This window comes from Marmota marmota, unplaced genomic scaffold (assembly GCF_001458135.2).
Source record: "Marmota marmota marmota unplaced genomic scaffold, marMar, whole genome shotgun sequence".
Taxonomy (NCBI): Eukaryota; Metazoa; Chordata; class Mammalia; order Rodentia; family Sciuridae; genus Marmota; species Marmota marmota.
Genome location: NW_026000205.1, coordinates 16,329,094 through 16,356,100, shown reverse-complemented (window position 1 = coordinate 16,356,100; position 27,007 = coordinate 16,329,094). Strand labels below are relative to the sequence as shown.

Below are 27,007 nucleotides of genomic sequence, written 5' to 3'. Positions count from 1 at the left end.
CCGCGCCCGGGCCCCCGCCGCCGCCGCGCCCCCTGCGGGAGATGGAACAGCGGAACCGGCTCGGTGCCCTCGGATACCTGCCGCCTTTGCTGCTGCACGCCCTGCTGCTCTTCGTGGCCAACGGTGAGCGCGGGAACTTCGCTGCCGCGGTGGGCTCGGGGAATTCTTTGCTGGGTCCACCGGAGCCAGCCTTCCCCGGCTGCCATGAAGGAGAAAGAGGAAGAAAAGGGGAAGCATTCACGGTCTCCAGTAATCCCTGTGTGCAGTCCGGGCCCGGAGGGGTAGGGGGAGGAAAGCAGCGAAGGGTCGCGGCAGCCGCGGCGTCCGCGCGGGAGTCGTTCCGAGTCCGGCCGGGATCCTGCTACTGAGAGGAGGCCTGCGGGGAGCGAGAGTTAACGCACCCAGCCTGGCTCTGATGGTGCGGCCCAGAGCTGGCGAGAAGCGTGAACCGCCCCTGCTGTCCCACCGGATCTGGAGCGAAGCAGCCTGCGGCCGGCGGCCAGTCCCTGCTGCCGCCCTGCAGCTGCTGGACTGAACTTTGCTAGCGCCTCCGGCCGTGGGCCACGAAGTAACTGGGGGGGGTGGGGAGCCCAAGGCCAGTGAGCGAGCGGGGGAACCTACCGCCTCGCCTCGGGTTACCCCAAGCCCCCGCCCTACAGCTGGTCACGCCTCTCTCTCCCCCGCCCCCAGCTACATTCACCGAAGTCCCCAAAGATGTGACAGTACGGGAGGGAGACGACATCGAAATGCCCTGCGCGTTCCGGGCCAGCGGAGCCACATCGTATTCGCTGGAAATTCAGTGGTGGTATCTCAAAGAGCCTCCCCGGGAGCTGCTACACGAGCTAGCGCTGAGCGTGCCAGGCTCCCGGAGCAAGGTACGCCGCCGCCCACGCGTCAATGGAGCTCCTGGGTCTCAGGGCTAGGGCAGCGAGAGTTAACCCCTGGAAGAAGGCAACAGGGTTCATGGACTCAGTGTGCCGCCCTGTCACGCAACCCATCTCCCACCCTCGGCATCCCACTGCATCTTCGAAGTCAACAGTAAACTCAAAACCCTATCAATTCTTTTGATAATTTCCCTTTTCCTGCAACCTCCTGGAATTCTATTCACTCCCGCCTGGTCCAGTTGGCCTGCTCTTCTTGATGAGGGTAGAGCATTTGATAGGTGCTGGCTGGTGAGGGAAGACCACTATGGTTCCACCAAGTTCTCCCTGCCCTCTGCCACTCCGAGGTCCCCAGGGCACAGAGCAAGTGAGTTAAGCTCCTCCGGGCTGCGTTCCAGAGGCCAACAGAAAACCGTATTTGGGGAAGCCAGCAGGTCACCTCTAGAGCCTCCACAGGATCAGAGGGATTGCCTTCCTGTGGCTGCAAACCGACTCAGGCTGCCTCATAACCCACTCTCTCTTAAAAGCGCTTCAACACACACACACACTTTACACACATACACACACACCTTACACACATACCTACATTCTCCCCAGGTTCCCTCCCAAAGTTATTCATGTCTCTCACTGGGTCCTGTCCAGACAGCCCGGCCAACCCCTCCATTGAATTTTTCACGGTTCCAAATTAAGAAAGAAGGGAATGAGGATGCTCCGGAGGAGGGACATGGGCCTTCCTAGCAATGCATTCTCCCCTCTTCAGCCGGCAGGTGTATGCTAGGACAGCCACTCCTTGACAGGCACCATGTTAGCTCTAAACCCAGCTTTCTTCCAGTCAAACTGCCGGAAATTCCGACGTCCTCCATGTCCTCAACCCCCGCCATACCCCAGGCAGTTTCGGTCGCAGCCTGAGCGTGGAAGGTCCCTCGGCCAAAGGCAGATCTGAGTTTCCCGAGCCTGCATGCCAACAGCCTAATGTGTCTCTCCCTTTGCATTTTAGGTAACAAATAAGGATGCAACTAAAATCAGCGTAAGTGTGGAGCCCAGCGTGGGCCGCGGGAGACCCCTTCTGGCTGCTTCGCGCCCCGCAGCTCCCTCCCCTTTAGAAAGTCTAGGCAGCCACGCGGTGTACAACCGCACTCGCAGCTTTGCATTGTCGGCCGCTTGGCGTGTCTGGGCGCCATCTGTCGCTGGTAGCAGGATCGGTTCTCTTTTGTGTAAATCAAGGGTCCAAGGCCTGAGTCTCCCAAGTCGGCTAGGCTCTCACCTGTAAAACTCTCCTTCCTCCGGACCGCGCGCTTAGGCCTCTTGGGCCTCTGCTGGCTTTTCTTCTGCTGTCATTTCTCCCAACACCGCGACCCCGCGGCTGCCTGCCCTCGCCGGGACCAGTGCTCCTTTTCCCACCCCTCTCTGCTCCGCCCAGCACACAGGCCCGGCGGCCCGGCAGCGCCGGACGCTGCAGCCCTGCCCTCCGCCTGAGCGCAGTATTGTTGGGGGCGGGGTGAGCGGTATTCTTGCCAAGCTGCGCGGGGTCGGGGTCCTGGGGTTCGTAAAGCTGGGAGAAGCGCCCGAGCTTCCGCAGTCGGAGCGTGGAAGTAGCTGGGCCTGAAGACAGCGAGAGCCTCCCCGTGGGCTCGGTTCAGAGGTGAGGGTTCCCCGGGTGTTTGGTGAGTGCCTCTGAGCGGTTCCTTCCCGACGACTCCACCAGGCCGCAGGGAGGAGCGCTTTGTCGCCAGCTTCAGGCGTCCTCGCGGAAAGGCGGGTTCGTACCTGGAGTCCAGAGAGTCAGGCAGTAGCCTCAGTGTCTCCTACCTCCTTGGGAGAGCCAGGGTTAGCTGCGACGGGCGGGGATCACAGTAGGCACGGAGGCTTTCCCTAAGACTCTACCCAGGCCCTCCCAACTCCAGATAAAAGGGAGCGTGAATGCGGGTCTGAGTAGTGGGCTAGACTTAAGGCGATGCCTCAGAGCTGATGCGGTTGGTTGGAGCACTTGCAGCAGTAAAGACGTGGACGGTTAGCGATCAGGAGACCCAGCCTTCTTTCTTGAAGGTGCAGGAGGAAGGAAGGAGAGAATGATTGGTATTCTGAAGCAAGAGCTAGGGGAAGACAAGGTGTGTGGGGACGGAGCAGGGGGTTCAAGAAGAGGAGTTGGGGACCTGGGAGCCTGATGACTCAATGGACATAGCAACAAGGCCCCCCAAACGGAGTTGGGAGCCCCATGCCACTGGGGAGATATGGATTGAAAGGAAAGCCAGACTCTGATGGTGGGCATTCCAGGGTCAAGGAAGTATTGGAAATATTGGGGTGCTCTGGCAAGGAGACGCGAAGGCAGCACCAGTAAGAAGAGCAGGTTTGGGACTTCCCCAGACAGGCCTCTAACCCCACTCTTTTGCAGACCGTGCGTGTCCAGGGTAATGACATCTCGCACCGGCTTCGGCTCTCGGCGGTGCGACTGCAGGATGAGGGCGTATACGAGTGCCGCGTGTCAGACTACAGCGACGACGACACGCAGGAGCACAAGGCCCAGGCGCTGCTGCGCGTGCTCTCGCGCTTCGCACCGCCCAACATGCAGGCTGCTGAGGCCGTGTCCCACATCCAGAGCAGCGGCCCACGCCGCCACGGATCCCCCAGCGCCGCCAACACCAACAGCGCGGGCGCCACGGGCCGCACCACTTCTGAACCTGGCCGAGGCGACAGGAGCTCGCCACCCGGGAGTCCCCCTGCAGTTCCTGGACCCGGAGTTCCAGAATCCGCTGCCGCCTCCGCAGCCCACACAGCCACCACTACCGTCGCATCTGCTGCCGCTTCTTCGTCAGCGTCGCCACCACTGGGCCAGGCTGTCCTTCTGCGCCAGAGGCATGGCTCCGGTAAGAAATCGCGTGGCGAGGGGACGCGCACACTGGAGGGGTGGGGTGTGAACGCCCCAGCGGGCTCAGTTGGAGTGGCCACCGCACCAGGATCATTTGCATGTGCGTACTGTGCCAAGCTAAGTTGCCCTGAGCTCAACTCTCTCCGCTGTTCTCTATCTCTATTGTTGGGCTTTTGGAGCTTTCACAATGTGTATTTATGAATCGGGGGCTGCCCCACCAGGACCAAGTCTGGAGTGTGGGGAGCCCTCTCGAATTTGGAGGACTGGGCCCAGAGAGTTACACTCCTGGAGAGGTGCGGGGGTCAGTTTACTCAGTGAGCACTAAGCATAGGGAGGAGCATTTCTCAGGTGGGATATTAATACCCTGTTGCAGAGTGGGAGGAGTCAGTTAAAATTTAGGACCTGTTCCTTTTTATGCAGGTTGGATTGATTGGACAAACACACATTGTCTTAGTGTGGACCGGCCTGTGTAACCTCCATTCTCTTTGGCTAAGGGCAAGATGGGTGTAGGCATCTCCACCCTGCTAGAAATTTTGCCTCTTGTTCCCCTTGGGTCCTTGGTGTGGGGGAGAGTGTGTTAAGGATCAAGCTCTTCCTCATTATTAGGAAGAGGCCCAGAAGTTAAGGACTGCTTTCTTAGAGCTGAGAGACTGAAAAGGACAGGATTCAGAGAAGTGGGTGTTGGAGAACAGGACAGGAAAATGAACTGAAGGTCATGACAGGCAAGTCCAGGAAGGGCTGATTAGCAGTAGAGTGGGCAGAAAGGCCAAGTGCCCAGTGTGCTCCTTCCCCAAGGCACTCCCCACTCCCTCCCCCTACTCAAAGGTGGGCCTCAGAGATGGGCTTAACTCTGATTTTAAATAAGTCACTCCCTGTCTGAATTCTACCCTTCAGTCTTGTATGATGCTGAGAGCTTCTCTACTAGAATTAAAGCATTGGGAGGCTGGGACAGTCACATGTAAAAAACCTTCCAGGTGTGCTCCATGTAAAACACTTCCAGGTGTAATGGAGCACATGTCCCTACCATGGCAGTTCTCAAAGTGAGTTCCACTACTGCCAGCTAAGGATGAAGGTTCCTGGACCATGCTGCTGAATCCAAGGTGACAGGCCTCATATCACCATATTATTCTACCTCCTTGATTGATTGTTAAACCCTTGAACAGTTAGGAGCTGCTGGTCCATCTTACAAATAAATTCTGTTTCTTGCTTAGCTATTCCCACATGGGAGCTTCCACTGTGTCTCACGCTGTTGCCTGAATCTGGAGGCCCATCCCTCTTAGTTCCACAAAGAGACCCACAAGACTTTCCCCAGGCCATGGGGAAGGTGAGTCACCTGGAACTTCTCCCAAAAGACTCCAAGTTCTCCTACCTGGCTTGGAACTTTCTACCCCTGTATTAATTTAAGATAACATTTGGTGCTGATATAAACCACAAAATGAAAGGGGCTTGATAAATTTCAAATATATTATTTCTTGTTCACATCAAGTCCTGCCCCCTGGAATGAGGAGTATGATAGTTCTATTCCATGCAGTTACTCAGGGACCCATACTGACATAGATTTACCATCTTCAGCAAGTGGTTCCCCAAGTCACTCAGGATTGACATGTGGCTAACAGATGAGGGGAGAGAAATGGAAGCAGCCCATCTCAAACCAGTTTGAAGGTAACGGAGCTCTAGGCTTTAAGTCACACTGTATGTAGTAAATCAACTTCTTTCCTAAGCTTTTAGAATTGCCCAAAGGATGTATCACTCTTGAGAAATCAAGAAAACAGCCACTCAAACCATTTTGTAGTGCTTAATTCTCTCAGAGAAAAGCTGATGTAGAAAATAGCAAGGTGGGTGTTTAAGGACCAGGCTTAGATGTGGTAAATAATACTTCTTCCTTATCCAATGACTATCACATGGTCCAGTGTAGATGTTGGAAAATGTAGTTGATGGCTTGGCAACTGCTTTTCAACCTCATCTCTTCACAGGGGAAGGGAAACATGAATCTAGGGAAATTAACCATCTTTATGTTGTGCACATTACGTGTTGGAAAAGTGTTTATTGACTTATACAGTGCTTTAATTGATACTGATTGGTAAAAAGACTCTTCTGCCCTATCATCTCAGGCCCAGCAAGTAAACATTTGTGTCACAGGCTGAAACCTCGGTAACCTCTGGGTTGTTCCCCAGACCATTAATACAGTAGCAAAGCAAAGGATTTAAAAGGCAAAAGCCTAGATTTGAGTTCTGCTTCTACCACTTCTTGACTGTATGACTTTAAGCAAGTGGTTTAACACCTCTGAGTCATCTATAAAAATGGAGAGGGTAATCCCTGACCACAGAAGAAGTTTGGTATGGACATTGCTGCAAAGATATGTTCATTATTATCACTATGGTCATTAGTTGCTCTGTAAGAGAGGAGAGGATAGAAGAACTAAACTAAGTACTTGGTAGTTGGAGGCCAAGCTAAAAAGGGCTTTAAAAGTCAAGTGGAATCAACAGGGTTGGTTGAAGGTTTGGGTCAAGGAAGTGCCAAATGAAAGAGATCTATGAGGGTGAACTCAGTCACACCCACAAGATGGGGAAGAGGTGAAGGTCATGAGCTCATTTCTATTAGAATCTCCATTTTCTCCTGGCCAGAGTCTGATGCTTGAGCCCAAGACCCATCTGACAGCCTGTCATAGCCATTCAGATCTCTAATCTGTCCTGGCCACAGGGCCTGAATAAGGGAGTGGGAATGTTCCAGGGTCTTTCATCCCACAACAGAAAACACATCCGTGGAAGGTGGGATGGAGAGCTCCCTTCTTCCTAGAAGATATGGGGTCATTGCATCAGCTCAATTCTGATGGTTCAGTGCCCAGGGGTTGGGGCCTTGGGGATCTGCCAGCCACAGAACAATATAGTAATGCTTATGTAGGTCAGGGCAGCAGCCCAGGCTGAGGGCTTCTATCTGTTTCCTGAGGTCGGGTGCAGGGTTCACTGCCATCCAGAAAGTACAGCCAGCTGGGCTCCCAGCAGGACATTACCACTGGAATAAGTTATGGTAGCCCCTGAGATCTCTGTCACCTAATCAATAACCCTTTGAGGAGTCAGGTAGACATATCTCAGAAAGAACCCTGAGTTCCTCCTCAGCTCTTCTAGAAGGTGTATCTTCATCTTCAAGGTCAAAACAGTTGTATCCCTTACTCCTTGTGAAGTTCTAAGGATGTTGTTTTGCTGTAGACACCTCTGTGTATCATCTGAGCATGGAAAAGTGAGTCATATGACCTGTAATCCACAAACACACCTGATCAGCCTTGATCCCAAGGAAAGAACTGTGCCAGTTTTGTTTTTGTTGTTGTTGATGTTGTTGTTGTTTGTTTGTGTGGTGCTGAAGATCCGAACCAGTGTTTGGCACATGCTAGGCAAGCACTCTACCACTGAGCTACAACCTCAGCCCTCATGCCAGTTTGTGTCCCATCTTGCCCCTGCCACCCAAAGCCACCTAGGCCATGGGCCTCCATGTGAATGAGAGTAAAAGCTGCAGACTAATTCTTTCTATTTTTATGATTGACTTTTTATTGCAGTAAGATACACAAACATGAAGTTTACCACTTTAGACCTTTGTAGATGTTCAGTTCATTGGCGGTGTGTCCATTCATGGTGTGCAGCAGCCATCACCATAGTCCATCTCCAGAACCCTCTTCATCTTCCCCAACTGAATCTTCATACCCGTTTAACAATAACTCACCATTCTCTTTCCTACTTCCAATCATGAGAACTGCTATTCTACCTTACGCAGGTATTAATAAACCTTCCCAAAGAACTGCCTCATTGAGCAGTGCCCTGAGCTTGACCACTGGTGCCAGGTCCTGCTGAGCCTCCCTGGGAGGTGGCCAGCCAGATGATGGCTCAGCAACATGAGCCAGAGAAGGAGCTCAAGGAGGGTGTCCCCAGGCCTGGCCTATCCAGCTCAAGTTCTCAGCAGCTTTGTGGGGAAGGGTCCAGAAAGGACTGTTAGCTCCTGGTTAGCAGGCAAGAGTGTTTGCAGAGTGTTTATCAGACAAATGCTGGCAGTAGCAGATGGCACATTCACAAAGTCACCAAGGGGAGTTGATAAGGAGTGTTTACAAAGTTGTGAATGGGATTCAGGACCCCCAACAGGGGATGTCTGCAGGTCCTTAAGGCTAACAGCAGTGGGGGTCATTAGCATCCCTAGGCTGAAAGAGCAGGGGAAAGGAGCACATAGCAGAAGTCAGGGAGGATAGCTAGATGGACAGGGCTGCCTGACAGGAGTCTGGCATCAGGGAAGGGATGCAGCCAACCCACAGTGACCCAGCAAGGACTTCACTCTCCTTCTGGCCTCCATTTTCCTCTGAGGGCCTCCAATTGACCAAACCCTCCTAGAAGCCAAGGACAAGGGCAGTAGGGTGAAACAGTCTATAGAGGTCGGCCCCAGAATGCATAAGGATGAGAGGAGGATTCGGGAGACCAAAAAGGTCCATCCCAGGCCCTGGTTGAATGGACACTGGCTGGTTCCCATTGGTGACTTTAGGAGTGTTCCCAGCCCACTTCTGTAGTCAGTCTCCATTAAACAGTTACTTCCAGAAGGACAACAGAAAGAGGTCTCTATTTTGTTAAGTGAGCTACTTTGGTAATGCCAGGAAAAAGGAAGAAGGGACTCACTCAAATCTTCATCCTTTAGCTACTGCACAGTCAGGCAAGAAAACCCTTCCCGTGCCCATGTATGCCTAGCACAGCCAATACATATTTGCACTAAAAATTTATGTGCAAAACTCATTCATTTCACATCTCATTTGTCAGGAGACATTTTGGTATTTGTGCTTAAAAATAAACATGGACTGAATTAGAAAAGCAGAACAGGCATAGAAGGCTGGGCCCCTTCTTAGCCATGTTCATAAATCTGGCTCCTAATTAATCTGAACACTGGCCCATTTGTCATGAAAACTTCATTGCTGGTTGCCATTGAGAGAGAAGGAGACAGAGACAGAAAGAAACAAAACAAAGTACCTTACAGACAAAACACTTCCCACCAGAAAAGGCACTGCAGAGTAGGGCTCCAATGATAAGAGTCTGCAACTGATTGGCTTGCATGTTGGCAAGAGTTTCACTTCTGTAGGGACCTTGGGATCAGATCACATTGTGTGAACCTCTAATTAACCTCAGGGTTTCGGCTACAAGGAGAGGCACCATGACCCCCACAGAGAGCCAACTGGATCTGGCAAACTGCTGCCTGGTGCCCACACAAAGAACTGGCTGTCAATATTTCAATTAATAATGAAGAGAAAGCAGCAACGGCCATGGTTTTGAGAGGCAGTTACTGTTGGGAGTCATCAAGGGATGTGTCTTTGGATGTTGCCGTGGGAACCATAAACCATGACCAAAGGGGGCTATGGACAAGGTGAAGACACTCACTATGTCTCAACCCATGCCCCATCTAGATGTCAAAACTGTGAGAAATGGTACCAGTGTGACCTTGGTGAATCACAACGCAACAGAGAGTCTCCAAACACACCAGCAAGGCCAAGGACCCTGGACCCAGGAGGACCCCAAAAATGGCTGCCTTAAATAAACAATTCAGTCTTACTTCAAGTTCTGATGTGACATGAGGTTCATAATTAAGTAGAAAATAAATGTGGCAAAAGATATCGCAGAAAAAAGAGGGTGAGGCTCTTTGAGCATCCTGAAGGAGAAAATTAAAGGATTTCATAAAAGAAATGGCTGAGCCTCGCAGCTGGCAAGAGATAACTGCCTCATCCCTGACGGCAGCAAAGGCCTGTGATTATCAGCAACAGGGCGTCCTCTCCATTAAATGCCACTCACTGGGGTCCTATTGGCTCAGCCTCATGCTGGTGCTAAGGGGAAGTGGAGGTGGCAATCGTGAACTCATGATTAAGGAAGTCAGGGCACCCAGGTAATTTCAGGACAGAGATATCTAGGCCATCCCCAGTGGGGATAGCCCTGATCCAGCTGAGACAACCTGAGGAGGCTCTCTGTAGGCAGGGTGGGGTTTTAGGCTTGAAAGAATCACCTAGGGCTGATATCCTCCCAGCTTCCGTCAATTCTGGGAAAGCTCCTGGTTGCCTCCCTTCCACTCCACTCCCAGTGCCCCATGGACGGAGGTCACACCAAATGGAATGACCTCTGTCCATCACAGCCATCACTGAGTGGTCAATCAGCTCACTACACAATTACTCTCTCAGCATCAGAGAGGCCCCAAACTAGGGATAAAACAGCTGCTCTTGGATTATAATAATGATATATAATCACACTTGCCTTTTAGTGAGCATGCATCATGTGCTGAGCTCGCCTCTTGCAGGGTTCCCCCTTTCTGCAGCTCTCCCTAATTCTGCCTGCCTGACTGCATTCCCAGAAGACACAGCCCCTCCCCTGCTTATAGCCAGAGCCCAGACCCTTTCTTCAGCTGGAGTGGCAGCCCCCAAGAGAAGATCTGAAAGCCAGCCTTTCTAAATGTCACCTGGAGCCAAACCCACCACGGAGCTTCTCATTAAATACGCCAGGCGCACATTTTTAAAGCTGTGCATATTAAGGATTCCCCAAGCATCGGTGGGGATAAATGAGGTCAAGTGCTTTTGTAATATGATATTGATTAGTTCTGCTCCGTGTGGACAGTGGCAAGGGCTTGGCTGTGGTCTAAACCCCTCAGCATTATGGGAGATGCCAGCATGGTTTTAAGACATTTTCCTGCAGCACAGAGGAATTTTAAAAAGTATTTCTACTCCCCCATGCTTTGCTGACTCTTACCAGGCATCTCTTGGAAACAAGCCATTGAGAAGTTTCACTTTGTCTTATGTAAGGGCTGCAGGAAAGTTGAAGACCCAGCCCCTGGAACTCCTGGTTCCTACCTATTCGTTATGAAGGATGGCAAGCCTCCTTCCCTGGGGTGGTGCTTCTGGGGAAATTAGCCTGCTTGTCATGGCTTTGTTGCTTTCAGGCAAGATATGCTATAAATACTAAGATGGATTACCCTATTTGGCCTCCAACCGCCTAGAGTTTAGCTGCTGTTGAACACTAAGCGATGGAGGAAATAGTAGGAGATGCTAGACTGGCAACGGGGTGCCCTCAGTGGATGCTGGAGTCTGAAGCCCAGGCTATGGTTGGGCAGCTTCTTCTGCCTATGTCCTCTGTGAAATAGCCCCTGAGAGTCAAGCCTTGTGAAGCCTGGCCCTGCTGCCAATCCTAGGTGGAAACTGTTTCCAACTATTATTAGTTGTTCAGTACCGTCATCACCGCTCTATAGACTGAAATCTCAAAGATACTTTGGATTGGATGGAGTTGGCTCTGGTTTTATGATTCTCTAAGCAGAGTTTATTGGAGGACTACTATTGACTCAAAATATAAATCCAAAGTGGACATTTTTGAAGTTGTTCCCTACCCCTCTTCCCTCCTACTCTTCCGTGCTCATGGGTCCTGCTCTGTGTAGCTCATTCTAAAATGCCCAGAAAGATGCCATGAGGGAGACCATCAACAGTCTTTGAAGGTGGATTGGACACTTTCAAAGAACATAAAGCTGAACACCCACATTAGGGAGTGAAGTCAGGGGAAATGACCCAGAAAAGTCACTCTTTGGGAGAGTGGCCCATTCTGGTTGACACACTAAAACATAAACCCAAAAGACACTCAGGACAGTTTAGAAGAAGTTACAGTGGCCACTATTTCCAGCCATTTCCCTTTCTCTCCTGACATTTTAAACACTCCTCACTGTTTAGCCAGGTATGCTTATAGGTAAGTCAGGGTCTGAATGCCAACAAATTCTTCTCATTTCTGGGCCTTAGAGCTCCAGCCACCCAGAAATCTCAGTATGTACCATATCTTTCTTGCCCTCGTCCTTCATAAGTACCAGGCTGCCCATTTTCCAGATGTGTCCAACCCCTTGGATTTGAATCCTGACTCCTTCACTTCCCATGTGCAAGTTCCCTCCTCTGTTTATCATCTCACTGATACCAGTTCTCATGCCACAGCATGGTTGACAGGATCAGAGATGATCCTTATCATATCTTAGCTTAACACAGAGCCTGACACCTAGCAAATGTTTAATGGATGTTGGCTCTTGTCATCAGTGTTTTTCATGGGAATGGCATTAAGTGTCCAGGATCAGTAAATAAACTGGATAGAGTGCCCTGATTGGAGACGTCAGTCACCAGTGGAGCTAAAGATGATAGCAGGAAGCCGATGGAGCTTCAGAACAGAAAGTGCTGTGAGATTGCAAATGGCTCAGTGACTTGCTATTTTTGTACATTCCATGCCGTTTTGGGGGCTGGGGTAAGAAATGGGGTTGATGCTATGTCCTCATCTTCGTCTAGCAGGGACTATTTTCCATGAGTCAGGAGCTCCTTGGTGAGCAAGGACAGCTTCATTACAGTTTCTGATGTTCCACCAACAAATTAAATCAGCATGTTTGCACATGTGCCCCGTAGGCCTGGCTGTGCCAACTGGGTTCCTTGGGAGAGCCACGCCTGTGCTGTGCCTGGTCCTGCTTTGTCGTGCAGGCTGCCATCAGTGAGGGTCCACTGTGATGCAAGGAGGTGGAGCCCAAGCAGCAAAGGAGCTGATTTTTGCAGCACTGCATGGGAGATGGGAGCAGACAGAAGAAAGCTCCCTCCTGTTGTCAGGTAGCTGAGGAGCCTCTAGGGAAGACCTGGGCTGGCAAGGAGTGTCTGGAGTTCCCTTCCATGGGACTTTCACCACAAGAGAGAGAAAAGAGAGCCACTTATGCTGGGAAACACCATGCCCCTCAGGGATGGGCATATGAGATGATGGAGCTTGGAGCCACCTCTACAGGCTCCGGGCATGTGCTAGCTCTTCCCTTTGTGTTCCTGCATTTTTCTTGCCCACCTTTCTTTACTGTGTCTGCTGTAACTGGTGATTGCCACTAAAGGTTGCTACTTGGCACCTAGTAACTGGTGAGAGGGATGCAAGACAAATACACCACCTCCAAATTGAGTGCAGTTGCACACACCTGTAATCCCAGCTATTCAGGAGGCTGAGGTAGGAGGATCACAAATTCAAGGTCAGCCTCAGCCACTTAGTGAGACTCTGTCTAAAATTAAAAAATTAAAAGGACTGGGGATATAGCTTAGTGGTAGAGCCCCCTTGGGTTCGATCCCCTGTACCACAAAAGACAAAACAAAACACCACAACCAACAAAAAAAGAAACCACCCCAGGAGGCACGGGGAGGCACTAAGCTATATGCAGGTCTAGGAGGCCAGGACGCCTCCTGCCCAGCCTTACTGCTCCATGTCCCATATGGACCTACCCCATCACCACCACCTAGCAGAGAACCCACTACAGACTCCCCAAGGTCAGTCCCCTACCTAAAACTGGATAGCTCCAAATACAAGAGAGCCCTTCCCTCTGCTGATCCCTGGCCCCTCCCATCAGCTCTCCTGGAGAGGAAGGAAGCCTTGGTGTTCTTTAAGCCAGGGCAGCCCAGCTGTCACGTCAGTCCTCTTATAACAACTTTTATGACAATTGGTTCTCATACAAATGCTGCTTAGTCCAGAGGGACTTAGGGGAGGGTGAACTGAAGTCCTCTAGGGCTCCATCTGAGCTGGGAATGGGGTTTCTGGCTAACTACATCTAGTCTGGCCAAGGCCAAGGAGCAGGGGACTGTTCAGAGCATCACGTGGGCTTAGCTGCAACCTCAGGGAGGAGCTTACGGTTGAACCATGGGTGGCCAGACCAGACAGGAAGTGCTCTGAGAACGAACATAAACTGTGGCTGTAATACAGAGGGGCTTCAGAAAGGCAGGGCTAAGGTAGGCTGGTATTTGGAAGAACAGCTCCCATGACCTTGAAACCAAAGAGGTCTCATCCAACCTGAGCTTCCCGAAGTCCCTTGCTGTGCTTTGGAGGGTCTGCAGCTTTTCCTTCCCTGTTCTGGAATCAGTACCTAGTTTAATACCCCACTGAGGATGATGGCCCTGAAGGACAAGCCTTGTTCAGTCTCATTTCTGTATCTCTAGTACCCCACATTCATTACGCCTGGGACTAGTTCATTCATTTATTCAGGAAGTCTCCAACAGGCATATTTTATAAGTAGGAACTGTTCTAGATGCGGAAGGCACCACATGAATAAGAGCAGTAAGGTCCTGAGAATCTGACAGGGAGAAACAGACATCAGTCACATCAACACATAACAAGTGAAATTTGCAGCCATAACTGGTGTGTCAAAGGGGAGACCCCTAGGCTAAGGGATCTAAGAATAGGGGGACCCCAAGTAAGTCATGTTTGAGCCATAATCCTCTGGAAGAGAGCTGAGTTGACTAGGTAAAGAGAGAGGGGAGAAACTTCCAAGAAGAGGAAATAACATGTAAATGTCCTATGGTAGGATGGAAGCAGGAGAAATTGAAAGGCCTGACAAAAGGTCACTGTGGCTGGGGCAGAGAAAGCAAGAAGGAGAAATAAGGAGCAAATTAAGTCAAGACGAATTCACTGGTCAAACAGGATCAAACTGTAAGACCTTGTGAGGGTGATAGGGAGCTTTGGCTTTGCTTGCCCACTTTCAAATCTCTTGTGGGTTCTGGAGTGCTGGTATCCCCATTAAACAGATTGGGGAATAGGGGAACATTGGGCTTTATCCTAAGATTGGTTGGGTGAGGAGCAACCAAGATGGGGCAGGGCATGATGCTTTTGGAAATGACCACACTGGCTGCAATGTGGAGATTAGAGAGGCAGGGATAGAGCAGATGAGGAAACATCACTTCAGAGGCAGTGATCCAGGCCGAAAGATAATGGGTTTGGACTAATTAGATGGATGGGTACGTGGGTGTCTGAATGAGTGATGGGATGGATGAGTGGAAAAACAAGTAGCTGGTAGGTGGGTGGAGGTAAGGCTGTATGAATGAATGAACAGAGGATGGGGCATGGGTGAAAGGAAGGATGGGTGGACAGGTAGATGGATGGAAGAATGGAATGGGTAGGTAGAAGGAAAGATGAGTGGATGGATGGATGGATAGATGGATGGAAGGAAGGAAGGAAGGCTGAATGGATAGGTGAGAGCATAGGTGGATTGGAATGGGAGGGCAAGTAGTTGGTGAATGGGTAGAAGGAAGGATGTGTGACTAGGTGGAGGGGAAGATAAATGATGGGTGGAAGGAAAGATAAGTGGATATGGATCGGGACGGATGGAAGGATGAAGTATGGGAATAAATGGGAAAATAGTTGATAGATGGGTGGAAGGATGGATAGAGGGGCGAATGGTGGATAGAAAGAAGGCTGAGTGGATACATGGATGAAAACAAGAGTGCATATGGGACACAGGTTGAGCCTTGAAGGATGAGTGCAGTCAGATCTGTGGACATGCCTACATTTGGAATCCCTGGCACCAACACAGCACATTCAGGCCATGTCTTCTAGACATGGAGGCCATAGAGAGAAAAGGTCCCAGGTAGTGGGATGGCCCAGAATTTCATACTAGCCCATGTTCTGCCTGTAATCCCTGAGCCACTGTACACAGACTGAAGGTATGAGTAGAGCAAGTAGACACAGCCAGTCCCCAGCTAACTTCCAGCTCCCCCACTGGGACAGGAGCAGGGGACCCCTCCACCTGCTGAACTCTTGGCACTCTGATAGATACAAGCTGGTCCAGATTTACCGATTATTGCCCATGTAAAAGTTAATGGAGATATGTTTTTTTCAGGCATTTAGAAAAATCAAATCTCCAAATGGGCAGATGAATAACTGTATTCACATTAAACACTAATATAACAAAAAAATACACAAGGCAATAATTCATAACGCTTTTTCTATTCTACAGAGTCATATTTTAATGTGTGACATATCCTGGGCAGCTCCTCTGTGCTAATTTTATTTAATGAGCACATGTTATAGAATTTTCAGAGCACTATCCCTGGGCAATCAAAATGTGTTAACCTTTTCAGTTAAATTGTACTTCTAAGGAAAAGTCCTTAGTGAGCAACAGGAAGAAATATCCAAGCATCACGGAGGCAGAACCTAGAGGAAGGTTGTAAGAGGAAAGAACTACTGTTGAGTCTGAAATGCGCAGGCCTCAGGGACCTTCCACTCTCCTCCCCCACCCAAGGACCATGTTCCTGATTCCTGATTTTGCTTGGCTACTCCAATGAGTTGGAAGAAGAGACAATGACCTGCACCCCATGCTGAGCAGCCTTCACTGAACAGGCATTGAGAGCCCACTGTGTGTATGAGGCACACTCTGACTAATTGGGGCAGGAAGACTGTAGAGGGAAGGCAAAGATCCCAGACAACTGGGATTTAAATAGACTGGGACAGATGACTTCAAGGAGGAGCAGGGTCCCCTTATTCAAAGCCCAGTGTTCCCCCATTCCCCAATCTGTGTAATGGGGATACCAGCACTCCAGAACCCACAAGTCGGAGAGTTTTAGATTTGAATGTGGACTAGCAAGGTGGGGCAGGGCCAGTCACAGGGTGAGAAGACTGAGATCTTCCATCTGAAAGAACTTGGGTGGGAAGGAGGGGCTAACACAGAGAGGGAAGGGTGTTCTGGTGAAGGCAACAGCATGTGCCAAGAAAGGCCTGGAGGCAGGATCAATGGTTCTCAAACTGTGTTCTTTGGAATCCTGAGCATCCCACCCCCAGTTTTGGCCAGTGTTCTGACTCTAATGGCTTTATTCAATGTGGGATCATGCAGCAATTAGCTTGATAAAGAGATTCTACTGCTTTAAAATATTTTAAAATAATTTATATGGTTCAAATCACACACGAAAATTTATAATTTATATGAAACATACAAAATCTACAAATACTTTACGTATTTGCAACACCGAAAAGAGATATTTGAAGTGGCTTTTAAAACAGTGTGCAGCATAATAGAATAAAAATTTATAAAGAAACTGGAATAAAAGGAAAATGAATGTAAAATGATAAAATTAGTTAAAGGAAATGTTAGTCAAGGGCTGGGTTGTAGCTTAGGGATAGACACGTTTGCTTAGCAAGCAGGAGGCACTGAAAAAATATAAAGGAAAAGAAAAAAATCAAGTTAGTCCAAAGGATGTGTGCTGAGTCTCAGCCAATTGAAAGGTCAGATCACTGTGATAGCCCCGTGCTCCCCTGAGGATCCTCGAGACAGACTTCCCAACCCCAGCTGGTATTTGAAGGATAAAAACGCAATGCTGCATATGAAGAATCTGACCTAAATAGCTGGCATGTCATGGACCAGGTGGAGTGTCTAAGAAAGACCTTGATTTATTCATTCAACAAACATTTTGTGAGAATCCCACAGTGCAGGCTTTACCAGGTGATGGGAAAATACACAGCTGAGACCACGGTGGTTTCTGCTCTCCTGAACCACCCTCTGGCAGAGGAGACAGGTGTCAGAAGGTAAACACACCCAAGTTGCCCAAATACAGCCCAGAAGAAAGGGAACTTGCTCTGGAGTCCATGGGACAAAGGAAGCCAGTGGACCTGGTGTCTGAAGGAGACTCATGGGTGGAAGGACGCAGATGGGTGGCCAGAAGGGCATAGAGACCAGCAGTGGAGTTGGAAGATAAAGCTGAGAGGGAGGGGTGGGGGTGCAAGGTGGGCTAGTCAGGTGAAGTAGGGCGGCAGGGTGAGAAATGTGAGGTCTTCCATCTGAAGGAACTTGGGAGGGAAGGAGGGGCTAACACAGAGAGGGAAGGATGTTCTGGTGAAGGGAACAGCATGTGCCAAGAAAGGCCTGGAGGCAGGAGAGTTGAGTGCACACAGTCTCCATGCAGGAGTCCAATTTGCCTAGAGCTTCAGGCACTCAAAGGTATGTGGAGGCAGGTAGAGAACTGTGTGTCCCCTGGCTAGGGAGCCTGGTTTCTTTCATAAGTACTAGGAAGTCACTTGACATTACCCTCTACTACCTACCAGCTGTGCAACCTCAGGCAAGTCACTTAATCTCTCTGGACCTTACCTATGAAATGGGAAAATAGCTTCTGTATCCTAAGGCAGCTGAGAGGATATTAAGGGATAGAATTCTGACAAAAGGCTGAGTACAGCTCCTGGCACTGAGAATCTTTAGGGTGTCTATTAGCACCCTACAGCCCCTAAGGTTATCAAATCCAGATAGGTCAGGGGGTGAGGGGCTACCAGGTAAGGACTGGGCCCCCACAGTGAGGGAGGCAGCCCCACCCTCCCCACCTGGTGAGCACCCTGATGCCCACTGTGGTCAGCGTTGCCCATGGCCCCACTGAGAGCAGCCACCTGACCACAGAGACAGGGCCTGATTACCATTTTCTTTAAGTGACACTATGGAAGGATCTTTTGGTGCAAGAACCCACTTGTAAAGAAATAGAAAGCTGGAAAGGAGCTAGCAACAAAGTTGGCCACATTAAAAAGCAATTCTGAAAGTTGAAATTCAAAGAAAAAAATTCTCTCCCCTATCCCTCTCCACAGGGTCCAGCTGAGGCACATGGGGAAGGACAGCCCTTGTTCTTTGGGGGTTCACTATGTGAACAGAAACCAGACTGCCTTGGTTCAAGTCCCAGGCCTGCTTTTTATCCTAGAGTGGACTTCGCAGGACTGCTCAATTTAGCAATTTGGATTTCAAATAGAAAAATAAAAACAATGACACCTCAATATAAGTATGATCCCTGCAGTGTTTGGGATATATTTGTACTAAACACTACCCATTATTGACCTGAAACACAAATTTTACTGGGTATCCTGTTGTATTTTATCTGTCTGAATAGGCCTTAGGCAAATCACTTCACCTCCCTTGTCGCGCCCCCTTGCCCGCAAGGAAGACGCAACACTCAGGAATCTTCTTTCAGTAGTTTATTTCAGGCCCTTGATAGTTCTTCTTCTCTCTCTCGGATGCCCCTCCCAGCCTTAATAAAGCATCTCAAGCCCCAATGCAAAGCAGCCACGTGGAGCTTTCTCATAGGGTGATGAAAAGTCATGCGCCAACTCTCCCAAATAAGGAGTTGTTTGTCACAGACCACAGCGGAGCCAGCGCCATCTTGTAATGGCGACCATAATTTGCATAAACGGCAGAAGCGGCTCACCACACTCCCTGGATCTCATTTTCCTCATCTGTAAAACAGGAGTAAATGATTACCTCCTCCATTAGGAAGGCTGGATTTAACATGGGTAACACACTTGCCACAACCCCTGTCTACTAAGTGCAAGTCACCTTTGTCACTGTTACAGTGAAAGGGCTCAGCCCTGTCCGTCTGGGCTCCACTATGCCTGCTGCCTGCCATTCACTCCTGTTGTCAATCATCTCTAATGTCAGAAGACTGGTGTTCTGGCTGTGGGGAGAGCTGCTTGCAACCCTCTAGTGCAAAGGCATCTACCTCCAACAGAAAGGGCCAAATGAACAGCAGGCGTTTGTGTCAAGCATTCTGTCCCCAAGTGCACAGGGCGTGCTCCCTGGGGGAGAAAGCACATGTGCAACACTTAAGGGGGCAGGTGGGCCCTAGACCTAAGGAGAGGGTGGCTAGTCATTCCGCAGGGTCAGCCTGCGGTTGCTTGCAGGTAGCAGTGGACCAAAGCACACAGCTGGTGCCAAAGGAGCGGTGAGAGTGGGGTGACTGGGGAGGATCATGGATAATCCCCAACAGTGGCACTGAGACAGTTTCTTTCTCTTGTGAGCAGAAGGGACCCATCAGGGAGAGTTCTCCAGGAGGAGTTCTGCATCTGCAGGAGGAGGAAGGGCACAGTGGTCATGAAGGCAGGAAAATGCTTTAATAGGCCACTGTTTTCAATGAGCTGTGGCAGAGAGAGACCAGGAATAGCTAGGATAGGCATTGACACCACCTCTGCCTCCATCCACCCCAAGAGCACTCAGGCTCCTCCCACTGTCTGGACACTGAGCTGCCATCTGAACATCATCCCCAGCAGACGTGATGTCTATCGGTCAATTTGTTATCAAAACCAGGAGCTAGTTCCTCAGGGTTAGGGAGCAAGAAAAACTGGGCTGAAGCAGGAGGCACTGTAAGCCTGGGTAGGATAGATCAGCAGAGCACAATGAGAACAGACAGATGGTCCCACATCTCACCCACTGTCCATGGCTCCCCAGGCCTTTGTTCTGGACTTTTCTTTAAAATATCGCCATTTCCTTTAAACACCGACAATGTTAGTCACTCCTAGTTTTGTCCCAGTTACCAGCACACGTTAATTTTATGGAAGAAATTAATTCTACCCAAACAAATTCTGTTAGTGCTCAATTATTCCTCACTAACTCCCTTTGAATGAATATCTAGGAAGAGGCTTTAATTAAAATGTCAACAAGGGAAATAGCCCTGCAAGGTGGTATCTTCTCTCAGTAGCAAGCTGGACCATCAGCATCCAGGGAGAGCAGAGGGCTGGGCTCGCTGGCAGGACCAGTCCTGCATGTCAGGAAAGGGGTTTCCTTGGCGCATACTGCATGGGACAGGTGGGATGCAAGCCAAGCCTCCCAGATCTTCACCAGGGATGACTCAGAGGCTGAAAACTCAGGCACCAACAAAGGGGAGTGTGTGGGTGATGGGTGAGTAACACACCTGTGCAGAGTCCCAACTGCACAGGTCGGGGGCAGGGACTGGCAGCTCACCCTGGGCCTGGGTTGGGAGTCAGAAGGGAGTGGGGAAAGGGAGATTCCTGCCGAGAAGAGCAGCCAGCCAGCCAGGGGTCCACCCCAGCAGGAAAAGCAGGAGCAGTGTTAGTGGTTCTTGGGCCTTTCCAGAATCTATGCCTTCATGTGGATGTCTCCCAATTTTTATATTCAGATTAGAATTTATTATTTTTAAACTCTGAGGGCACCCAACTAGAGCCTTGTGCAAACCAGGCTCAACCCTTAGGCAGGCAGTTTGTGCCCTGGTCTCTGTAGAAGATGGCATTTTGTAACCTCTGAGACAGGAAGTTGGGAAGGTAGGAAAATAGTGAAGGAGAGTGAGGGGCCAGTCTCCAGGAACAGGTCAATGATGCTTCTGATACCATCCTTGGCACTGGCCTGGGCTTTTGAACTTATGCAGAGGAAGGGATGCTATTGGCCCGTGGGCAGGATGACTCATAAATGCCCTCTCTTTGTTCTCATTCTACAAGCCCCTGTAAGCCCAGGGAAACTCATTGCACCCTGGCTCCTGGAAGCTCAGAAAGGGAACCTTCTCCTTCATAATCGAGGGATGTTCGTCTGCTGCACTCACAGAGTGGGGCTCAGAGTGCTGCTGAGGTGGGATGGTGGCCCAGGGCAGGTGATGGGAGCAGTGGGTAAGAGCCAGCCTGTTCTCGGCTGCCCTAGAAAGACAGACCGCTGTCCAGCCCTGAATGAATGCTCAAGTCCAGTTCATTAAGGCCATCGTTGCCTCTCAGGAGCAGCCCTCTTGTCTCATTCTCAAAAGGCTGCAAAAAAGAAAAAAAAAAAAAGATACAGAATTGACCATCAGTGCTCAAAAGGCCCCCATCCCGCCACTCGGCTTGGTTCCCTAGGTCTTCTAGCCAAAGAGCCCGTGTTCAAAGATGTGTTATGACATCACAAAATGCAGAGCAGATGTGAGTGGCCTTGATCTGCTCAAGACAGGAGGGGCCTGTCCTCAAGACCCCCGTGGTAGTCCTCCGTGGATGGATGCTTAGACACCCGAGCTCATGGTTAGAATGGCTTTGCCCCCTCAGTATCTATCCTTGGACTAGTTCTTCTCGGGCTGCAGCTTGGGAATATTCTGCACAACCCTGGAGGGAGCAAGTCACAGACAGGCAAAGCATTCCTGTGTCAGCCTACGAAATGAGCTTCCAACTTAGCCAGGCTGCAGGAGCCAAAACCAGCCTGCTGACCTTAAAATATCTTCATTCTACTTACTCTTTTCAAACCTGAAAAAAAAAAAAAAATGTAGCCTGTGAGCAACTCTATAAAAACCCCTGGACTCTCAGTGGCGTTTATCTGCAAATCGCTGACCCAAGCTCCCAAGTAGAGCCAGCTGGGCCCAGAGGCTCCTCAGTCCACCCCAGTGGGTGGTCCCCCAACACTCTTTTCCACAGAATAAAGCAGATGCCCCATGTGCAAGAAAGGACAGACCAGAGTGTGGGTGACTAGACCCTACTACCACCAGTCAGGAACCTAACTCGTGGTTGACCCCTGGACAGTGTGGCCTGAACAGAGTCTCCTCATTTACTTTTATCTCAATGCATTAAAGAGCCTCAAAACTTCCATATTCTTTTCTGTAGGGCTTTGGAATTCTGCAATTACTGGATAAATGGAAATAAAGAATTTCCCAGGCAGAAGCTTCTTGGACTGAGAGGGAAGGAAAAGAGGGGAATAAATACCCCCATTGTGTTCTTTCAGGTTCTCTTTTAAATGGCTCCAGTGTGTCTCTTATCCTCGATATCTAAATGATAAAAATTAATATCTTGATTGATGTCTTAATCTTAAGCCAAAGAGGCTTTGATTTCTGTAAGAATGATTAGCAAAGCGGAGATACTGGTTTCATGTACAGAATGAATCAGCGACTCTTTCTGTCAGAGGACTTCCCTCACCTCCCAAGCAGCCTCATTTTCCAGCTTAACCATGACCAACTTCTGCCTGCTCCAGCGCTATTCCTGGCTATTCCTGGCACTCCTTGGGAAAGGAGGAAATAGATAAGGAGACAGTTAGCATCCAATCAACACAGCAGCCTCCACCAGCAGCCAGTCTGCTCAGCCTCATGCCCTGGAGCACAGATGTCTCCATGCCATATTGGAAAAGAGGCCACGGGGTAAAAAGGAGACCCCACTTCAGCTGAGCCAAACCTCAGCTGGCCCCAGAGGGACCTCAGCTGGGACCTCAGCCCAAGTATTGCTGATAACCCTAGCTGCCTTCAGGAAATTCACTATTTCCTGGAATCAGGATCCAAATGCATAGGGGACTCCCATAGCCAAGTGCTAGACAACAGTCAATCTCCCTCAAAGAAAGAAGCAACACCCCACTTCCTTCAGTGAGACCCCAAAGCCAGTTTTCCTTGTTTTCCCTGGTTCTTTGGGGAAACTTAAAGACAGTGTCTGTTTGCCTGGTGAATGAGGTAGGAGAAGGTTCCACATCCAGGGTCTGTCTTTCACCAGAGAACCAGGGATGTCTCAAAATTAGTGATTGGGGAGATAGTCTGCCTACCTGTTCTATCTTAGAATAAAGTTTCCTCTTGAGAGATGGACATCACCAAAATTAGTTTTTCTTCAACCCTTTACAGAGAAGTAACTATATCATCCTTTTCTGCAACATTGATTGGTGTGGCTCTTTATTCTATTTGAGGCTCTTTTGCTTCCATGCTTTTGCTGTGTAACAAAGAACCCCAAAATTCAGTGGCTTGAGCACAACACTGTAACTATTTATTTAGCATAGTGCTGAAGTTCAGTGATTTGGGCTGAGTTCCCTGGTCTTTATTGAGTTCATCCCATGCAATTGGTATCGAGTCAACTGGGGGGTGTTTGGTCTAGAGGGACCTCAGCTAGGACATTTGATGCCTCTTATCCTTTATCAGCAGATCCAGGCTTCATCTCATGGCAGTGGGTTTCAAGAGCTATAAGTGAGAGGGGAGTCCCAATGCACAAGCACTTTTCAAGTTTTTGCTTGCTTCAAACTTGATCATAGTTTTTTGGCTAAAGCAGATCCTATAGTCAAACCCAGAGTGAGCACAGGAGGGCACTATCAGAGGGGTTCTTGTGATCATTTTGCAATTTACTGCTAAAATATTGCTTATTCTGACACTTGGCCCATACACATCCTCATTTTATGGATGTGACACTAGAACCAGAGAGGTGAAGAGAATTTCCTGGGACTACACAGCAAGCTGGCAACAAGGCTAGGCTTAGAAGTCCCTCTCCCCAGGACAAGCCTACTGCCCCATACCACCTCCCTTGCCAACCCCCATGGCAACACTAGGCCAGGAAGTGAATGAGGTTCTATCCAGGAGCCAAACTGTGGCCATCCTGTGGCAGACATAGCAAAGACCCCATAGATCCCAGTGTCCCTTCCCGGGGGTTCTGGAGCCACCACTGCAGGGCTTCTGGCCCTGCTGCTTCCTCCTTGTTTCAGAGCAGAGTGGCAGGCTGGTTGTTTAAGGTCTTTGGAAAGTCTTGCACAATTTTCAAACTTTTAAACTTGCATAGGTGAGACTGTAATAGTGGCAGTGACTAGTCAGTGGTACTTGGAGGCAAATTTGAAAGTCTCATTGCCTTTCTTATGCCCATCACTCCAACCAGGCCACCGAGCCAGCTTTACCTTGTCTGGCTCACCATTTTCCTGCCGCTGCTTGAGAGTCTAGAGTGCTATGCATAAGCATCCACATTTAAATACCTCACATGAGTTATTTCTGTCTCACCTGCACCTGCTCAAGTGTCAGGGTTTTGCAGGAGCATAAAGATCTGAGCCAGGAAGAAGATCAGGGAGGCCCTTGGGCTTGGTCTGATCTCACAGGCCTTATGTGCCCAGGAGGCAGTGCTCTGCTTTTCTGGCCAGATCCCTGTTTTCTGTACACCTGAGCCTCGGTGAATTCCACCCAGGCACCTGGCCATCCATCAACTCGCCCATCACCTCGTCCTTCCCCAGTGATGCGTGACAGTGAGGAGCAGCAAAGCAGAATCAGAGTCTTTGGAGTGACCACCGCACTGCGATTCTTTCTGCTGACGGATGGCCAGAGGCAGAGTGGCATCCTGAGCCAAGCTGTAGGAGGGCCAGGAGTGACAACTGTCTGGAAAATTAAGATCTGAAGAGGAAGGTTAGCACATTTGGATCTGTCCTGTCCTTGCACTTCTCAGCAGGAGCTCAGAGCTGTGCACAAAAGCAATTAGCTCTGGATGAGACATGTGCAAAGTGGATAGCCCCTACCCCCTTTTCATTCAGAGGTTTGAAAACAGCCCCTACTTCCCAAAATGGACAGAGGGAATCCTGGAATTTCAAGCTAGAACATTTGTCCAACCCTTTCCTTTTACAAAGGGGAGACAAGAGGCCCAGGGCATGAACTCCATGACACAGCCAGCCATGGGCAGAGCAAGAACGATTAGGGAGTGGAGGAAACATGTTGGATAGAAAAGACCAGTAGTGCTTTTACCTGCAGAAGACAGAAAGTCATACATTCAGGGCCAGGTTTGTTAGGGAAGCCACAAATTCACACTGAGTGAGACTGGAGGGACAGGCCACCCTGGTAGCAGCTTCCACATGCAGCTGAGTGAAGGTGGTGACACCCTCTGCACCATACGGTGTTTATACAAAAAAGGGCCTTCTGTACCCCCTCCTAAGTACAGAGCTCCAGCCCCTCTGGCTGAGTGGGTGAAGGAAAGAGAAAGGCCTCCAGGTGGCGCAGGTGAGAAGGGCGGAGCAGGAAACTGCTTCCCTTAATTGGGCTGGACGCTGAGTCAGTTATTGGTGAGGCTCCCTACAGTTTAGATAGCACCAAAGAGCAGTGTGTATGGTGCTTTGTACTCTTGCTACTCTCAACCCTGGAGGGAGCATCCCACTTCCTAGGTGAGAAGCCTGAGGTTCATGGGTGGGCTTTCCCTGGTTCACAGGAGGCCTTGCAACAGCTGGAGACGCTGAGGACTAATAGGGAGCTGGACAAGTGGCCCTGGTGAGGCAGGATGAAAGTGTGGTGTTAAGGCCTCAGAGGCAGGCCAGGGACCCAGGTTAATGGTTGCATTGGAGAAGTAGGTAGAAGTGCTAAGAGTGCTAGGGTCATTTTTCAAGGACGGTAGCTCACTCACCTTCACCATCCAGTGATTTCTGAGTTCCCCATTGCAGCTCGAGGGATGGACTGACAATGTGGTTGTGGAAAGAAGATTCACACAGAAAACTCAGGTTGCCTATGGCAGGGCCTCTGGGAATACTGAGCTGTGTAGTTTAGGCAGGGAACTAGAGTGGAGTCACAGCAAGGGTAGAATTGTGTGCAATCATGGCATCTTCCTGGAAGAGGAGGGGAAGCTAGGTTTTCATTATTGAGGACATTTTGCAGCATAGATAGTACTCAGTGCAGAGAAAGCAAACTATTAAAATAAGATAATGACTTGGACTTTAGAGCTACAATCTAGCACATCCCCCTTAGGCCAGGGGCACCTTGTGTCTGACCACAGGAGGCTCCTGAAATGTGTGGTCTATAAATAACAAGCAGTGGCAGCAACAAAATGCTTTATCATGAAATTGAAGCAGCCACATGTGCAGCCTCCGGCCAGGAGCTAAGATCAAGAAGCCTCGGAAGTCTCACTCTCTCCTGGTCTGCTTATGAGTTGCCAGATTCCTGTGAATCCAGGGTTAACCAAGCCTGTTTTCTCATCCCCTGCAGGAACCGGCCCCAGCTACGCCACAGACCTGCTCCTGTCCCTGCTCCTGTTAGCTCTGCATAGGTGCCTGCACTTGCTCCTGGGGCACTGACAGACGTGGCACCTGAACACCTCAGCAGGCACACACCACCTGCCTGCACCCCTAGGGAGGACCACGTCGACAGATGGACACAGAGAGACTGAGAAAAGCATGAAGAAGTCCACGCAGAAAATAAATAAATCATATTTTTGGGAAAGTCACACAAATGTAGAATACCCAAAATAATGCATCTAGTTTCCAAATAAGATGGAGTTTGGACCATGCAGTGAGCATGGGATCAATGATTTCTCTACTTCAACATATTTTTCTTTTCTACACCTTCCCTCCAAGTCTTCATTTTGCACGAACTGTTGAGCAGTTATCTTTAGGATAATATGTAAAAATGTTGGGTTAAAGCCTTTCTGACAAAGCAAAATATTTTTAGTAGATTATTGTGTTTAGGATTTTTTTTATTTACTTTTTCTTTGGGGGCTTTTCTTTTTTATTAAATTATTTCTTTTGAGACATTTTGATTAAAAAAAGACATCATAATTAAAATTCACTGTCAATAATATTTATTTTTAAATAAAGATTGCAAACAAGGCCAGACACTTGTTTATAAACTGTATTGTATATTGCTAAATAACAGTTGAATAAAAAACACCTTTGAAATAAACTTTCTACAGCCATGTATGAGTGTTCAGCCTCGGTGCCCACTGCAGCCTGGATGCCAAGGCTCCTGCTCCCTGACACCAGCTGTACACTTGACTGGATGTCTCCCAGCATGGAGGATAGCCCAGAGCACCTGGCTGAGGCCACAGTGAACAGAGAAAACCACTTGCGCAGCCTCCCCTACAGACAAAGGACTTCACAGTGGCAAGAGTAAAAGGAGCCCGATGCCTGGATCCTGATAGAGAGGTGGTCGTTGTATAAACAAGAACTATGCTCTCCCTCTTGCTTTAAATTAATTGCACAATGCATTTGTCTACTTGAAGATTATACATCAAGGTGCACTTACTATTACTGGCTTTGCAGCAGCTAGTTTGAAGAG

At 49.5% G+C, this 27,007-nt stretch overlaps 1 protein-coding gene across 2 annotated transcripts; it reads left to right on the top strand.

The window, feature by feature from the left end:
* Positions 1-26,632, top strand: Vstm2b (V-set and transmembrane domain containing 2B). Of its 2 annotated transcripts, XM_015497082.2 has the most exons (5): positions 1-123; positions 691-875; positions 1,879-1,908; positions 3,274-3,745; positions 25,940-26,632. In XM_015497082.2, exons 1-5 carry the CDS (start codon positions 42-44, stop codon positions 26,026-26,028), a joined length of 858 nt encoding a protein of 285 aa, XP_015352568.1. In that variant the 5' UTR covers positions 1-41; the 3' UTR covers positions 26,029-26,632. The 2 variants fall into 2 exon arrangements, with proteins under 2 accessions (XP_015352568.1, XP_048646976.1); XM_048791019.1 differs by lacking the exon at positions 1,879-1,908.
* The last annotated feature ends 375 nt before the right edge of the window (positions 26,633-27,007 follow it).